This window comes from Colobus angolensis, unplaced genomic scaffold, assembly GCF_000951035.1.
Source record: "Colobus angolensis palliatus isolate OR3802 unplaced genomic scaffold, Cang.pa_1.0 Scaffold18, whole genome shotgun sequence".
In the NCBI taxonomy this organism is placed as follows: domain Eukaryota; kingdom Metazoa; phylum Chordata; class Mammalia; order Primates; family Cercopithecidae; genus Colobus; species Colobus angolensis.
Window position 1 is genome coordinate 5022803 of NW_012114932.1, and position 17889 is coordinate 5040691.

The 17889-nt window shown below is 48.9% G+C and overlaps 1 protein-coding gene across 3 annotated transcripts in view; it reads left to right on the top strand.

Moving 5' to 3' along the window:
* Positions 1-17889, top strand: part of SCAP (SREBF chaperone) — a 33953-nt gene that overhangs the window by 6611 nt on the left and 9453 nt on the right. For 2 of the 3 annotated variants that reach the window (XM_011939209.1, XM_011939210.1), the window contains exons 2-8: positions 2229-2358; positions 12584-12741; positions 13587-13807; positions 13992-14097; positions 15069-15241; positions 15627-15753; positions 17316-17428. In XM_011939209.1, coding sequence (XP_011794599.1) covers positions 2229-2358; positions 12584-12741; positions 13587-13807; positions 13992-14097; positions 15069-15241; positions 15627-15753; positions 17316-17428 — 1028 coding nt within the window. The remainder of the gene's footprint in view (positions 1-2228; positions 2359-12583; positions 12742-13586; positions 13808-13991; positions 14098-15068; positions 15242-15626; positions 15754-17315; positions 17429-17889) is intronic. The other variant, XM_011939211.1, reaches the window with a different exon arrangement.

Genomic DNA, 17889 nt, shown 5'->3' on the forward strand with positions numbered 1-17889 from the left:
GGTTCAAGTGATTCTCCTGCCTCAGCCTCCTGAGTAGCTGGGATTACAGGCATGCGCCACCACACCCAGCTAATTTTGTATTTTTAGTAGAGACAGGGTTTCTCCCTGTTGGTCAGGCTGGTCTCGAACTCCCGATCTCAAGTGATCCACCCGCCTCGGCCTCCCAAAGTGCTGGTATTACAGGTGTGAGCCAGTGCGCCTGGCCCAACTTTACTCTTAATAGCCCAAACCAGAAACAGCCAAATGTTCCTCAACCAGTGGAATAGACAAATGCACTATACTTTATTCATTAGTGGAACAGTATGTATCCAAAAAGGAATGATCTGCTCTGTGCACCAGTGTGGAGGAATCTAGCAGATAGAATTTGAGTGAAAGCAGACAGTCACAAAAGAGTATATAAGTAGAATGGATGATTTCATTTACATGACATTCAAAAATAGGTAAAACTAATTTATGGTAATAGAGATTCTAATAGTTACCTTTGGTGGTTGGGGCGGTGTGCTGTTGACTGGGAGTGGGAACAAGGCTGCCTTCTGAGACTCCGGAAATGTTCTATAGCTTGATCTAGATGGTAGTTACACAGATACACACATGTAAAAACTTACTACACTTTATACTTAAGATCTGTACATTGTACTATATAGAAGTTATTTCTAAATTTTAAGAAAGTGAGATGTGAAACAAAATGTACATCTATTTGCCAACTTTTTCTTTTTTTTTTTCTTTTTTTTCACTTGAAATGGGGTCTCACTGTGTTACGTAGGCTAGAGTGTAGTGGCATGACCTCAGCTCACTGCAGCCTCCACCTCCCAGGGTCAAATGATCCTCCTGCCTCAGCCAGTAGCTGGGACCACAGGTGCATACCACCACGCCCAGCTAATTTTTTGTGTTTTTGGTAGAGATGGGATTTCACTATGTTACTCAGTCTGATCTCAAACTCCCGAGCTCCAATGATCCGCCTACTTGGCCTCTCCCAAAGTGTTGGGATTACAGGCTTGAGCCACTGCACCTGGCTTATTTGCCAACTTTTTGATGCAAAGTCAGGGCTTTTCCTTTGCATATATTGAGTCCATTAACTTACTTTCCTCATGATCCTAGTATAAACCACATCCTTAGTAAATTATACATAATTTTCATGGTCTGTCCCTTCAAGTGGAACAGTTGCTTAGCTATCTGAATTCGAATCCTGGATTTTTAAAGGTACCCCCACTTTTGTTTTTTATTGTTCCCTTATGTCTGATTTGGCAAGGTGATTTTTTTGTTTGTGTTTAGCATCTTGCCTTTATTAAGTCTCTGAAAACTTTTTTCTTTCAGAGACAGGGGTCTTATGTTGCCCAGGGTGGAGTGCAGTGGTGTAATCATGGCTCACGGCAGCCTCTACCGCTAGGCTTAAGCAGTCCTCCCACCTCAGCCTCCTGAGTAGCTGGGACCACAGGCTCATACTGCCATGCCTGGCTAATTTTTTTTATTTTCTGTAGAGATGAGGTCTCACTATGTTGTCCAGGCTGGTCTCAAACTTCTGGGCTCAAGCAACCCTCCAGCCTGGGCCTCCCAAAGTGCTGCGGTTTCAGGCATAACCCACTGCGCCCAGCCTGAAAAGATATATATGGTGTTATATATTATAACATGTTGGTGTTAATGTTGGTGTTTCCTTTCAGTAAAAGTTACTTATTAAATGTATAAACTAGCCAGGCATGGTTGCTCACACCTGTAATCGCAGCACTTTAGGAGGCCGAGGTGGGTGGATCACCTGAGGTCAGGAGTTCAAGACCAGCCTGGCCAACATGATGAAACCCCGTCTCCACTGAAAATACAAAAATTAGCTGGGTGTAGTGGCGGGCGCCTATCTGTCTGTCTATGTGTGTGTGTGTATATGTGTGTGTGTGTGTGTATGTATGTTTATATATATGAATGTTATATGTAATGTTATAACTAAGCATATTTATACATACTTAGCTTATACAGCCTGAAAACATTTAACAGAACATTCTGTTTTACCAGTTTTACCAGGGCTTCTTTGTAAGGTTTATGTGACTAAAATAAGTTTGAAAAATTCTAATCTAGATGACTTCTGAGTTTTGGCTTTGCAATTTTGTGATTCTAATATTTTGCACATTTGTACAGTCCTAACAGAGTTTAGTTATTAACTCCAGTGGCTCCTGTGTCACTGCTGAGAGAGGACTGCCTCTCATAGTGTCTAACTCTTTTCTCCTTTTTGTTCATCCCAGCTACCCACTGCTGAAACTCCCCTTGCCAGGAACAGGACCTGTGGAATTCACCACCCCTGTAAAGGATTACTCACCCCCGCCTGTGGACTCTGACCGCAAACAAGGAGAGCCTACGGAGCAGCCTGAGTGGGTGGGTACTCGGCATGTTCCTGAGGCCAGCACAGAGCATTGGGTGGAGATTGGCTGAGGCAGGGATCTGCCAGTGAGATTGAAGTTGGTTAGCTTCTGATTTGTGAATTCATGTACTTTAACAGCTTTATCAGTGTACCATATAGATACTTAGTTTATACATTTTTTTTTTTTTTTTGAGATGGAGTTTTGCTCCAGGCTGGAGTGCAATGGCACGATCTTGGCTCACTGCAATCTCCACCTCCCAGGTTCAAGTAATTCTACTGCCTCAGCCGCCCGAGTAGCTGGAATTACAGGCACCCGCCACCGTGCCCAGCTAATTTTAGTAATTTTAGTAGAGACGGGGTTTCATCTTGTTGGCCAGGCTGGTCTTGAACTCCTGACCTCAGGTGATTCCACCCATCTCGGCCTCCCGAAGTACTACGATTACAGGTGTGAGCCACTGCACCTGGCCAGTTTATACATTTATTGAGTAACTTTTTTTGAAAGGAAACACCAAATGATGCCAAAGTGTAACTATTGTAGTACAACTGAGATCTGTGTTTGTTCTAGCTGTGGCCAGCCGGGTCTGGGTTCATACCCTGAGTTGCTCACGCATGCTGCATGGGTGTGCGGCAGTATCTTGGCAGACACACAGGCTGTCTCCTTCTTGTCCCTGGGCAGTCAGAACAATTGCACATCCCTGAGAGTGGTCCAACATAGAGTTCTAGTGCTGTCTGGTATTTGTATCATGCACCTAATTTTTTCAGATCTGTCAGGTCCTATTTTATCCTCACAATCCAAAAAGTGCAGATTTTAAATCTCTTTTCCAGGTAAGGAAGCTGGGGCCCAGAATGATTAAGTGCGTCAGTTATTTATTTATTTAATTTTTAAATTTTTTTATTTTAGTCTTGCTCTGTTGCCCAGGCTGGAGTGCAGTAGTGTGATCTCAGCTCACTGCAACCTCTGCCTCCTAGGTTCAAGTGATTCTCCTGCCTCAGCCTCCCGAATAGCTGGGACTATAGGTGTGCGCCACCACGCCCAACTGATTTTGTATTTTTATTAGAGACGGGGTTTCACTATGTTGGCCAGGCTGGTCTTGAATTCCTGCCCTCAGGTGGTCTACCCGCCTCAGCCTCCCAAAGTGCTGGGATTACAGGCATGAGCCACTGCGCCTGGCCAGTTATTTAGTTTGGAACTCTAGGTCTCCTGACCCCAGCCCTCTGCTCCTTCTGGACTGTACTGTTTTCAGTTGGCTGTCTCTGGGTCAAGCACTGATATGAGAAAAAAGGTCTTCAGTTGAGGGACTCAGTCAAGGGACCTAACTCACCATCACACCACACTCATTATTTGGAGCTCATTGAAGCTTGACTAGCTCATCTCTGTACCTTTTGCCTGTCAGGTATGGACAAAGTGCCCTTTCTTCCTGTGTTGTTCTGTGGTCCCTGGGTTGGTGCTGGACTTGCTGAATCTGTTGTTGAGGAAAACCAAAGCTCAGTGAACAGAGCTCTCCTCCCCCTTCTCTCTGACAGTCATAGCATATTCCCATTTCCTTTTTGGTTAACGTAGTAGTCAGGTAACTTGTTATTAACTTGACTCTGTGGCTGAAATAGAGGCATATCTAGTAAGATCGGTCTGTGGCACAACTATACATGGTGTCAGTGTGGAGTGCACAAACCTGGCTTCATGGGGCTCTGCCTATGAAGGTCAAAGGGTGCATGGTCTGATGCTGGCTGAAACCAGTTTTGTGGTGAAACCAGTTTTGTGGCTTTATGGCCCTGGTTGGCCATAGGCTCACTGGCTCATTATGGGACCTTCTTGGTTAAACCTTTTACCTTCATTAACCATTTTATTTTTATTGTTTTGAGATGGAGTCTCACTCTGTTGCCCAGGGTGGAGTGCAGTGGCGTGATCTCAGCTCACTGGAACCTCTGTGTCCTGGGTTGAAAGCGATTCTCCCGCCTCAGCCTCCTGAGTACCTGGGACTACAGGCATGTTGCCACCACACCTGGCTAATTTTTGTGTTTTTAGTAGGGACGGGGTTTCACCATGTTGGTCAGGCTGGTCTCAAACTCATGACCTCAGGTGATCCGCCTGCCTCAGCCTCCCAAAGTGCTGGGATTACAGGCATGAGCCATTGTGTCCAGCCTTCATTAACCTTTTAATTCAATTTTAGCACATAAGGGAGTATTTGTGTTTCCTGACTAGAAGAGTTCATTTGGCCCATTGGTGTGGAGTAGATGTTTAATGATGAGGCTGTAAGGGGTGTGTAGTGTTTGTGAGCTCTTTGAATGATGAGATGATGACAGAAAGTGTTGGTACAGAGTAACAGGAGGGCTCTGGAATCAGGAGGATTGTCCATTTTCTCTCTCTCTGATTGGAGCCCTCATCCCCTGCAGGATTGAGAAGTAGACTTGGGCCCAGCGCAGTCACCTGGTGTCACACAGCTCAGTGGTCAGTTATCTCACCTCCGTTGACTGTCCTTGATAAAGATACAGGCCAGTGATACTGAAGTGGGTGGTAAGGACTGTTTTAGTTATGAAGAACAGAAAATTCAACCCACATCAGAGTGAGTGAAAGGGAATTTTTGGTTCATATAACTCAGCCAGGTGCAGGGCTGACTTAAGCACAATATAGTTTGAGCCTCAAAAGGAATCCATCTCTTGACTTTGTCCTCTCTGGGTCAGCTTCACTCTTGGTCTTCCCAACAGTGGCCCTAGCAGATTCAGCCCTATGTTTTTGCATCATTCAATCCAATGGAAGATGAAAGGGAGCCCAACTGGCTATGAATAGGGTTACCTGCCTGTCCCCTTCCCAAGCCCTATGGCTAAAGGCAGGTATTTCATTGTTGTCATCAGCACCTCGCTGGGAATGAGAGAGGATGGTTTCCAAAGGGACAGCGGGGCTGGGTGCAGTGTTGCATACCTGTAATCCCAGTGCTGAGGTAGGAGGATCACTTGAGCCCAGCATTTCAAGGCTGCAGTGAGCCATGATCATACCATTGCAGTCTAGCTGGGGCAACAGAGTGAGACCTTGTCTCTAAAAAAAATTTAAAAACATAAAAAATAAAAGGGAAAATAGGAGACTCGGGCAGTAGACAGCACATTGCAGGCCTCTGCTGCCTATACCAAGGAGCCAAAACTTCCTTCCCTGCTCTACTCATTGCTCAGTTCAGCACTCGTTTATTGCGTGTGTGTGGTGTGGAATGATGTGGGGGACAGATAGAAGAAGCAGAGGACACACTGCAAGAGAGCTGGGGAAGGCTTCCTGGAGCTTCACGGAGCTGAGGGATAAAGCCTAAGGAGTGTCCCCATTTTGAGTTGTTTGACTTCTTTTTGTTGAATTGTGGATTTTTCTCTCTGCTGGAGATGGTTCTCTTTTTATATAGCCCTCCTCCTCCCCTTTTGCTAGGTGCTACTCCACAATGGGGTTGATGGCTGCACCCTACAGTTAAACCTTTATGTGTGCTCCAGAAAGGACTCCAGTCAGTTCTGCCATGTCTTTGTGCTCAGAGTTAGGCGTACCCTGTGTTGTCACTGTGACCACTGGCCCTTGAGGAGATCCTATACTGTTTGGGAAGAGAAGACAAATATTTTTCAAAGTTTAAAGTGAATATAGTGTATGTCAAAGAGACATAGGGGGACAAATTGAAAGAGCTCCCCAGTGGTCAGTGCTAGAGCAATTGTTTTTCTTTTTCTTTTTTTTTTTTTTTTTTGAGATGGAGTCTTGCTCTGTCACCCGGGCTGGAGTGCAGTCGCGCGATCTCAGCTCACTGGAACCTCTGCCTCCCGGGTTCAAGTGATTCCCCTGCCTCAGCCTCCCGAGTAGCTGGGATTACAGGCGCACGCCACCACGCCTGGGTAATTTTTTGTATTTTAGTAGAGACAGGGTTTCACCATGTTGGCCAGGATGGTCTCCATCACCTGACCCTGTGATCCGTCCACCTCAGCCTCCCAAAGTGCTGGGATTACATGCGTGAGCCACCATGCCTGGCCTAAAGCAATTTTTGCAACAAAATAAACCAGTATTGAATTATAACCCAAAATATAAAATAATTCTTTGTGAGTCCATCCTGAGTCCATAAGCTTGAATAAATATAATTAAATGAATGGATGACAATAGACAAATTTCCTGGGCAAAATAATTCTAAGTAATGTATCCTAAAGTGTGGACTATGCATGATGACTTTCTTCCAAAGACGACAGTGTGATTGTGAGAAAAAGTAACTTTATAGTGGAGAAGCCTGACAGACATCTCCTACAGTAAGTGATTGGGGTTAAAGCAGCAGTGATAAATCAACACTGATTGATTGTGCCCTTGGTATGTGAAGAGGAGGACATTTTACTGCTGATCTTCCTCCCCCAAACCCATAGCCCCAGTCTAATCATGAGTAAAACATCAGACAAATCCTAGTTGAGGGACACCCTACAAAATGCCTGACCAGTACCCCTCGAAGCTGTCAATATCATCAAAAGCAAGAGAAGTCTGAGAAACTGTCACAAGCTACAAGAAGCCTCAGGAGACACTACAGCTAAATGTAACGTGGTTTCCTGGATGGGATCCTGGAAAAGAAAAAGGACGTTAGGTAAAAACTTGAGAAAATCTGAATATACTTTGGACTTTGGTTAAGAATTTCACTGTGGACTTTGGTTTTCAGAATGAGGACTACAGAGATGAAATGTCCTTCTTTTTATATACCTTGGCCTCCTAAATTATTGAAAAATTCCCATACATTAAGGTTCAGTTCAGTCTTTGTGCTGTAAAGTTCTTGGTGTATTCAGTTGTTTGGATTTTTTTAAAAGCCATATTCTAATATAGAGAAATCTCATTGTGATTGTGATGTGAATTTTCATTTCCCAGATGACTAATGACCTTAGTCCCTTTTTCAGGTGCTTATTGTATTTGCCTGTCTTCCTTTGTGATGTGTGTGTTCAGATGTCCCCATTTTGAGTTGTTTGACTTCTTTTTGTTGAATTGTGGATTTTTCTCTCTGCTGAAGATGGTTCTCTTTTTATGTAGCCCTCCTCCTCCCCTTTTGCTAGGTGCTACTCCACAATGGGGTTGATGGCTGCACCCTACAGTTAAACCTTTATGTGTGCTCCAGAAAGGACTCCAGTCAGTTCTGCCATGTCTTTGTGCTCAGAGTTAGGCGTACCCTGTGTTGTCACTGTGACCACTGGCCTCTGTGGCCACTCTTGGGGAAGGGCGGTTCTCTCTGGGCAGAGGGATGTTTTTACCAGAGGAAGAGAAGAACAAAGCAGAAACAGTAGAGACTACGTTTTCCAGCTTTGTGACCTTGGGCAAGTTACTATCACCTTGTGCCTTAGTTTCCACATCCATAAAATGGGATAATTATACCTACATTATACACTGTAATTCTTATGATTAAGCGAAAGAATGCAAGGGTTTAGCACAGTGCCTGGCTCGTCGCTTGCATTCAACAGTGTTTGTGGCTGTCGCCATTGCCATCATTGTCATTGATCAAGTCTGGCTGGTTAAACAGAGGGGAGAATGAAGATGCGTGTGCTTGGACTGCCCTGTGGTGTGCACCAGAAGTACACTCCTTAGGCTTTATCCCTCAGCTCCGTGAAGCTCCAGGAAGCCTTCCCCAGCTCTCTTGCAGTGTGTCCTCTGCTTCTTCTCTGTGTTCTACATGACGACCCCATCAGAGTCATGTTTCCTTCAAGTTTATATACTCCAGTGTTTTACACAGAGTAGATGCTCAAGAAAGGTTTCTTGTTGAATAAAGAAACAGCATGGCTTATTTAGGAGACAATGAGTCTGCAGTTTTTCTTGGAGCATGGTAGGTGGAACCAGGTTGAATCTCCTGGCCTGTGAAGTTTAAACTTTTAATTCCGTAGGCATTGGGAAGCCATTCCCTTAGAGGCAATGACTCGATGACAGTGGTGATAAGGAGACCCATCGTATTGAACTTGGAGAAATTTGTAGACTGAGATGATTGTGCATGGGACATCAACTCCAGTTTTCATGGTTTTAAGGGATAATGGAAATGATATAACTAATATATTTTCAGATACTTTGCTAGATCTGGATGGTTCACAGGAGTTGTTTTGTTTGGTCCTCACGGAGCTCTAGTGAGGTCTGAGGTTTTATTCTCATTTGCCTCAGTAAGGGACAAGGCTTGGAAACCATCATCCAAGGGACACAGCAAGGGAGTGGTGGCACTGGGATTTGAACTCAGGCAGGTCTCCTGAGTCTGCTCTTCCCACCACAGCCCTTGCCCACCGGCGTTGGAGGGCAAGGATCAGGCGGCCTTTTCTGGAGGAAAAGCTGAGTGGCAGGAGTCCTCCACATCCTGTTCTGAGGGAGCCCACGGGTGCACCAATGTGAAGGTAAAATACCTAGAGCTCTAGGTTGCTCTATCTAAATAGAAAGGAAGGATTCTGTTTTTCAAAAACCTGAGGTCTCCAGCACTGCCTGGGTCCCCAAGACTGGCTCATTGTGAAAACCTGAGCCTCACACCAAGACCCAGCTGGCACGTCCACAGCGGTGGCTGGGCTTGTTCCATGCCGGACTTCTACGGCCAACATTGCAGTGTTTGTGGTGGCTGCGTGAGCGTGGACACAGGGTTTCCAGGAAGCTCTGGGTGGGAGCCTCATGCTCTGAACTGTGGTGGCTGGAGGCTCCAGGGCCCCCAGAACCTCAGCTCCTCTCCCACGCTGCTTGTGCTAGGCCTTTCCTTCTGTGTGTTGTTCTCCATGAGACCCACGTTCTTCAGAGCTACCCAGCTCTGGGTTTCAGTCCTGGCTCTGTTGCCTGTCAACTCTGTGACCTCGGACACTTCATTTTCTCTCTCTGAGCCATGGTTTTCTTATCTGGGTCCTTTAGCTCAGGGTCTCTCGCAAGACTACAATAGAGCCGTCAGCCAAGGCTGCTGCCATCTCAAAGGTCAACTTGGGGAGGATCCCCTTCCAAGCTTACTTAAAGGTAGGTTCCTTACAGGCTGTTGGGCTGAGGATCTCAGTTCCTCACTGTGCGTTGGCTGAAGGCCTCTCTCAATTCCTTGCCACATAGGCCTTCCCTGAGCAGCTCGCAGTGTGGTGGCTGGTTTCATCAGAGTGGTGGCTCCCAAAAGAACGGGGCCAGGGTGGGAGAAGGAGTCATAGTCTTTTGTAACCTAATTGGAAAAGTGATTGATTTCTTATTGCTTTGGCTGTATTTGTTTGTCAGAGGCAGATCATTAGGTCCAGCCCACTCTTAAGGGGATGGGATTACACAAGGGCGTGAGCACCAGGAGGTGCGGACTGCTCGGGACTGTGTTGGAAGGCTGCCTGCCACAGCCTCTCTCTAGTTAAGAGTCTTTTGCCTAGGGGCATCTGGACCCCACTGGCCCTTACTTCCTCCATCACCCACTCAAGATACCAGTGTTTCTATGTCCGTTTCTCTCTTGAATATTAAGTAGGGACTGTGAGAGCTCAGCACAGTGAGTGTGGGCCCTGCCCACCTCTTCCTTACCGGGTTAGTGCTCCTTCCCTGCTCAGCCCTGTGTGAGCTTCTGGTCACAGCCTGTGGCGGCCAGCTCCATCCAGGTGCCTCTGTACCTCCCAGCAGCTTCTAGTGGCTGAGTGTGATACAGAAGACAAAGTAGATGAGGCCTTTTGTCCCCAGAGCCCTCACTAAGGCACAGCCACATCAAGTTCTCAAGGCTCAGATGGTTGCCTCTGGTTCCTTTGTGCCCAGGGTCCCAGGAGGCATTAACTTGCTGTGCTTGTTCAGCATCTTGGCCCTTGCCTATGCTGCAACCTGGAGTACTGCATCGGTGAGTGGCCCTATGACCTCCCCTTCATCCACACACATGCCCCTTGGAGTTCCTGACTGCAGCCCAGGCGTGGGGACAGCCCCTCATCCCTCAGCTGGGCTGGGCCCTGCCCCCTTCAGTCCATAGCTCGCAGTACAACACTGTCTAGGACCGTCTTTCCTTGTCTCCAGTTGTCGCCACCTCCAGGGGAGTCTTTCCAGAGCACTGCTTTCATCAGGTTGCCCCTTCACCTCAGAGACACTGGGCTTCGCTTTGTCAATTGACTAAATTCTGACAGCTTAGTCAGGCTTCAGTCTAAGCCTGCTTGTCATCTTCCTCGTAATCTCTGTTATCCCCTGACAGGTTTCCTTGGTGCCTTCTGTGTTCTCAGCATCCCTTGCAGCTCACATTCCCTCCTGCCCCTCTCCTACCTGTTCTTTTCTAACATTATGGCTCCACTTAGCTTCTCCTGGGCCGTAATCTTGCCATGGCTGACCCAGCATGTTTTGGGGTGCTCCGCGACATGCCTGTCACTGAGGGTTGCATGTGTGAACACGCTTGTCATTTACATACCTGTTAAGCTCTTGAAGGGTAGATGGCAGATTCTAGCGAGAAAAGTGTGATATTTAGTGAGGAGACCTTGGTTTGAGTCCTTGCACCACTCTGCCTGGAGTGTGAAGCTCTAGGCAGGCACAATGCCTGAGCCTCTCCTTGCTTCCTCATCAGGCTGTTGTGAGGGTCAGATGAAGTGAAGTGCCTGATTGTTCATTGCTAATGTTTCTGCTAATCTCTCAGACACTGTTTGTATGCATGTATGGTGTGTGCATACATCTTGATGCTACAGGGTGAATGTCGTTATTCCTCTTTCACAGTGAGGAAACTGAAATCCAGAGATGTCAAAAGTGTTTCCAAGGTCATATGTTTGAAAAGCTGTGATTTAAAATTGGGTCCTTTGATCTTCAAAACCCGCTACTCGGCTGCAAGTGACAAAACCTGGATCAGTAAGACAGGCTACATGCTTTGGGGAGTGTGGAGTCTATAGTGCGGTCAGCAGACATGTTCCATAAAGGGCTAGATAGTAAGCATTAGGCTTTGCGGGCCAGACGGCCTCTGTTGCAGCCATAGACAATAGTAATGGTAGGGGTGTGGCTGTGCTTCAGTAAAAACAGGCACTAACCAGCCTGGGCAACATAGTGAGACCCCATCTCTACAGAAAATAAGTTAGCCAGGGGCACTTTGGGAGGCCAAGATGGGAGGATCGCTTGAGCCCAGGAGTTCGAGACCAGCCTGGCAACATAGTGATACCCTGTCCCTACAAAACACTTTTGAAAATTAGGTGTGGTGGTGCATACCTCTAGTCTCAGCTACTTGGTGGGTGGGGGTGCTGAGGTGGGAGGATCTCTTGACCCTGGGAGATTGAGGTTGCAGTGAGCCATGATTGGGCAACAGAACAAGACCCTGTCTCAAAAAGAAAAACAGGCATGGGCCCTGATTTGGCCTACAGGCCATAGTTTGCCTACACCTGGTCCCACATACGCTTTGCCCATAGTAGATGTGTTATTGAGCAAAAGAGGCTCGCTGCCCAATGTACTAGAAGCCAATACTTACGACACTGAGATTTGGGGAAAAGAAAAGCTTTATATTGAAGGTTGACTCTCTAGGAGACGGGAGTCCAGCTCAAATCTGTCTCCCTGTGCTGGCTTTAAGGCAGTAATTTTATTAGAAAAGATTTAGAGGGTGGATATTAGGATTAGCAGATGATTGGTGGAAGGAAGGGGGATTTCTGGAAAGTCCTTGAGCATGCCCAGTTATCTCTTGATGCCACCTCATGGGTCTCATGTGCAAATTCCGGGGGAGTTAGTATGAAACATGCAGTGGAAATGCAGGCTGTGATGGCGGCAGGGTCATTCTGCACAACTCCAGTCGGCCATCTTGGTTCCAGCTTATTTCAGCCAGTTCTTTTTTTTTTTTTTTTTTTTTTTTGAGACGGAGTCTGGCTCTGTCGCCCAGGCTGGAGTGCAGTGGCCGGATCTCAGCTCACTGCAAGCTCCGCCTCCTGAGCTTACACCATTCTCCTGCCTCAGCCTCCCAAGTAGCTGGGACTACAGGCGCCCGCCACCTCGCCCGGCTAGTTTTTTGTATTTTTTAGTAGAGACGGGGTTTCACCGTGTTAGCCAGGATGGTCTCGATCTCCTGACCTCGTGATCCACCCGTCTCGGCCTCCCAAAGTGCTGGGATTACAGGCTTGAGCCACCGCGCCCGGCCTCAGCCAGTTCTTTTATCTCATAAGCGGAGGGAGTTTCTGGGTTTCAGCAAATTGTTTCTTTTCTTATCTGCCATCCTGCAAACTCAAGAACTTGTGTTAGTCATTGGTTTCTGTAACTCTGTGGGGCATGGTTTCCGATGCCCATTAAATCTCTTGAATTGGACCGTGTTCCTTCCTCCTGTGCTCAGCTGCCCTTTCTGCCCTCCCTCATTTCTTCTGCAGTATGTGGGTGCCCCGGTGGCTTACGTCCAGCAGATATTTGTGAAGTCCTCAGTGTTTCCCTGGCACAAGAACCTCCTGGCAGTAGATGTATTTCGTTCACCTTTGTCCCGGGCATTCCAACTGGTGGAGGAGATCCGGAACCACGTGCTGAGAGACAGGTACCCCTCTCAGGGACCCTTGCCTCCCTGAATCCCATTCTGTACTGAAGGGAGAGTTACAGTCCTCAGTGTAACTCCAGTGAGCCAGTCAGCTCTGCAGAGATAGAACAAGCAAGAAGGATGGAGGGTGAGCCAGCCTTGAATTTCTCAGCATCCTTGTGGGTCCACAGTGGCCGCATTCCCCTTAGACCTATGCAGATGGCACACACATAGCCCTGAGTCTCATCCTTACATCTCAGGTGGAGTCAGTGTCCACTGAGCTGACTCATGACCCACGTGGCTTCCTGCCTGTGGGTTATGGTGTGAATATAATGGTGGTGTCTCTGCCGACGAGAAGCAAGCTCTACCGGGGGGTGCCTTCTGAAGCCCCAGCCCAGGTTGTGCTCCCCTGCCTGTCAGTGGGTCCCTGGGGTATGCTGGCTCGGCATACAATGTGTGTAATTGGCAAGCTGCATCACTGCCAGGTTTTAGTTAGCTACTGGCATTGACAGATATTTTGGTGAACTAAATGAAGCCCCAGATTTACCCCAGTCCCTCCTCATCCACTGAACTGGCCGGGGTGTTTTAGTGGGCGGGATTGTGCATGCTCTCATAGTACACTTGCCTGTCCTCAGAGCTGACGGGCTTTTGGGCTTCAGATGCACTTAAAGTCAGACAGCCACATGGTTAGGTTATTGGCCACCTGGAAGTACTTTCCCCTGCTGCCCTAGTGGTCAGGCTCTTTGGCGTTACTACAGAGAGCAAATATGGGGTATTGAAGAACAGACAGAGGACGTCCCCTAAGTACCGCAGATCTGCCCTGTGGTGGCAGACACAGCAGGTTCCTTGTCCTGTCTCCTGCGTAGCTCTGGGACCAGGAGCTTGGAGGAGTTGTGTCTGCAAGTGACCGACCTGCTGCCAGGCCTCAGGAAGCTCAGGGACCTACTCCCTGAGCATGGATGCCTGCTGCTGTCCCCTGGGAATTTCTGGCAGAATGACCGGGAACGCTTCCATGCTGATCCTGACATCATTGGGACCATCCACCAGCATGAGCCTAAAACCCTGCAGACTTCAGCCACGCTCAAAGGTAGCCGCAGTACAAGTTCCCTTCAGACCTGCAAGGGTGCCCATTGGTCACTGTCTTTTTGATGTGTGCTTAGGCAGATAAGGGTTTACCCTTTGTTTCCCAGGGTGGGGGTGAAAAAGGGGTCCTTGGTGGCTCTGCAGTAGCTGTCATTTCTTTGTCAGTACCTGCTGGTTTCTACTTGCAGACTTGTTGTTTGGTGTTCCCGGGAAGTACAGCGGGGTGAGCCTCTACACCAGGAAGAGGATGGTCTCCTACACCATCACCCTGGTCTTCCAGCGCTACCATGCCAAGTAAGATTGACAGCACCCTGGGCTCTTGTCTGCTGGGTAACATGAGGCTTTGAGTAGTTCCTCTTCTGGTTAGAGTGTTCTGAATGCCCCCCTGGAAACTTGGAGAGTTTCCAGGCCTCCTGTTGAAATGTTTACATTCCTTAGACTAGATGATACTGTCTACCACATTTTAATGGGGATGACCTGACAGCTGGTTAAGCATAGGGGACTAAGGCAGGGCTGGCAATCTCAGTGTCCTGGCGCCTCCTCTAGTCTCTCTTAAGCCTAGGGCAGTTATCCCCAGCTGGTTGCTAGTGAGCCCTGTATGGCCTGAGGCCTTCCCAGTGGGGCACTGCAGGCACCTCCCCAATTGGCAATGGCACTCGAGGTGCTTCTGATCGCCTCTCCTGGGCCTTTAGCAATCAAGAGTGTTGGAGGCCAGGTGTGGGGGCTCACGCCTGTAATCCCAGACACTGGGAGGCCGAGGCGGGTGGATCACGAGGTCAGGAGATCGAGACCATCCTGGCTAACACAGTGAAACCCCGTCTCTACTAAAAATACAAAAAATTAGCCGAGCGTGGTGGCGGGCACCTGTAGTCCCAGCTACTCGGGAGGCTGCGGCAGGTGAATGGCGGGAACCCGGGAGGCAGAGCTTGCAGTGAGCCCTGATCTCGCTACTGCTCTCCAGCCTGGGCGACAGCGAGACTCCGTCTCAAAAAATAGAATAGGAAAATAAATAAAAAGCGAGTGTTGGAGTAGGTCTGGAAAGGGAGGCTGGGAAAGGAGCAGGAGGGGCTCCTGAGAAAACTTTGCCCCTCTGTGATTTTCCCAGTGCCCCTGGAGACTACAGAGAAGCTCAGGCCCCAGAGAGCAGTTCCCTTCCAACACACGGGCAGGAGGGAGGTCCTAATGGACCCTCTGTCCAGGGATTGTCTTTGTCCCCAGCACCAAGAGCAGCACTTCCATCTACCCCCACCCTGCTCCTTGACCAGGTTCCTGGGCAGCCTGCGTGCCCGCCTGATGCTTCTGCACCCCAGCCCCAACTGCAGCCTTCGGGCGGAGAGCCTGGTCCACGTGCACTTCAAGGAGGAGATTGGTGTCGCTGAGCTCATCCCCCTTGTGACCACCTACATCATCTTGTTTGCCTACATCTACTTCTCCACGCGTAGGTTCATGGCAGGGAGACCGGGGGCTTTCTCCAAGCTAAACAGGCATTTCCATGTCACCTGCTTCCCTGCCTCTGGAGGTGGCTTGGGGTAGAGAGATAGAACACACCTGGTGGTCGTCAGAGCTAGGGCTTCATCCCCTAGCAGGGTCTTAGGAGCTTGGGTGGGGCCGGGGCTCTTCTCTCTTTCAGCCCCTTCCTGAGTTAGGGTTCCTAAAAGGTGTACTATGTCCATGACACTGGGAAGTGCTTGTGCCTGTCCCTTTCCTTTGGTGAAACCAGGAGCTTTCCCTTCCTCAACTGTCAGGGCAACCTACTCCTGAGAGCCCCTGTGGGCCGGGGGCTATGGGAGGGGCTGCCCTGATGTGCCCTCTCTGCCCTCCAGGGAAGATCGACATGGTCAAGTCCAAGTGGGGGCTGGCCCTGGCCGCCGTAGTCACAGTGCTCAGCTCGCTGCTCATGTCTGTGGGACTCTGCACACTCTTCGGCCTGACGCCCACCCTCAATGGCGGGTAGGTCCCCAGCAGGCTCCACTGGGCCACAGGGTGGGCTCAGGCCAGAGAGCCTTGCACTTGTGGGTACTTGGCCTTCCCTGGACTGGGTGTTTGCTGTGACCTCACGTCTTCACGTTGTCGTTTTTGACATTTAAGAGGTACATTTTCTTCTTCTTTGTCTGGCTTGTATTCATACTAGTGTTTGTATATAGCATATCTAGCTATAGTGTATTCATACTAGTGTTTGTATATAGCATATCTAGCTATAGTGTATTCATACTAGTGTTTGTATATAGCATATCTAGCTATAGTGTATTCATACTAGTGTTTGTATATAGCATATCTAGCTATAGTGAGTGTCCGTATGTACAGAAGTGTGTATTTGCGGGCGGGGTGTATATATATGGGGTGTGTGTTGGTATGTGTGTTTGTGTATACATATGTATTGCATGTGTGTAGTCGGATTTGTGCATCTGTGCTTATATATTGTATATACACACACCGCACACACACTGCAGCTTGATGGCTTAAGCCACTGGAGCTTTGAGATAGAGAAGAGAACATTTCTTTTTTTTCATGGTTAGAACATTTAAATGCCTAATGAAATAGGTCATTTTAGAGGAAGCTCTTTGGAAGATACGAGCACACTGTAATTTGTCGCCTTTTCCAGCGATGTTTACTTTCCCCTTGCCACTCCTCTGAACCTTAGTCTGGAAGCTCTTCCCTTGGCTTGTCTTCAGGCTTTGATCTTGGCTCTGGATAGGCCCACCTGCCTGTCTGTTAATGGTTATTAATGGATTATGGATTGGCCTGTCCCCCACCTTGGCCCATGAGGCTGGTCGTATGAAAAGCAACGTCATGTTTTGTTTCTGGTAGTTTCCTTGCTCTTAGATACCTGCTCCCTTTCCTGAGCCTGATGGTGTTAAACACCGCCCTCCCATACCGTCTGCCGTGCCCTCTACAGGGGCCCTCCCTTCCTTTGGCTCCAAAGCAGAGGTCCCGCAAGTTATAACTCAGCTGGTGTTCCTCGCACATAGACTTTCTTAGGTTCTGCTGCGGGGAGTGTGGGACGGTGGGCTCAGATAGCTGGTAGAGCTTTCTGTAGGAACAGTTGTTCTCCACACACAGCTTCTCAACAAAGGTGAGTGGGCCTTCAGGGTGGTTTCATCTCCTTGCATATTTAGCTGTGATGGGTCCACCCAGAGTTACTGGCATGGGTTTTGGCAGCAGTCAGTCTTTAGCCAGCAGCCCTCCTGGGAAGGGCGGGGAGAAGTGTGGTCTAGCAGTGGCGCTGCACAGCTCTCCCTGAGGGGCCTCTCCCAGCCCCCCTGAGCCAGATGGCTAGAGACAGGATGGCTGCTGGCCCCTCCGCAAGGCTCTGGAGCCTGCCTGAAAGCTGAGCGCTGTGTAGATGCAGGCCTTGTTGGGTGAGGTGGACAGGGGAGGGTTTCTGCCCAGTGGTTGTGGGAGTCGCTCAGCAGCCCCTGTAACAGGCTGGAAACCCCACAGCCTTCCTGAGGGCCCAAGTCTGTTGGGAACCACCACAGCACTGTCCTCACCTTCTCCTTCTCTGTCCCCAGCGAGATTTTCCCCTACCTTGTGGTGGTTATTGGGTTAGAGAATGTGTTGGTGCTCACCAAGTCCGTGGTCTCAACCCCGGTAGACCTGGAGGTGAAGCTGCGGATCGCCCAAGGTAACACAGTGGGAGAGTTGGAAAGGGGGCTGCAGGAGGGGCTGGAGAGGGGCCTGTTCCTCTTGCTGCTGACGCTCTGTGAGCAAACAGAGCCCCTGAAATGTCCCTTGCTCTTGCCTCTGGCATAATATGCAGTGGGCCACTGGGCCCTGGCAGCTCTTGAGTGTGTGCCCTGGGGAGCCATGGGGCCACTGGACTGTACTTCGTCCTGGTTCATGTGTCAGTAAGAAAGCAAACCAGTCTGCGTGCCATGGCTCACACCTTCACACCTGTAATCTCAGCACTTTGGGAGGCTGAGGAAGGTGGATCACTTGAGTCCAGGAGTTCGAGACCAGCCTGGGTAACATGGTGAAACCCCATCTCTACAAAAGATACAAAAATTAGCAGGGCATAGTGGCATGCACCTGTGGTCGCACCTACTCAAGAGGCTGAGGTGGGAGGATTGCTTGAGCCTGGGAGGT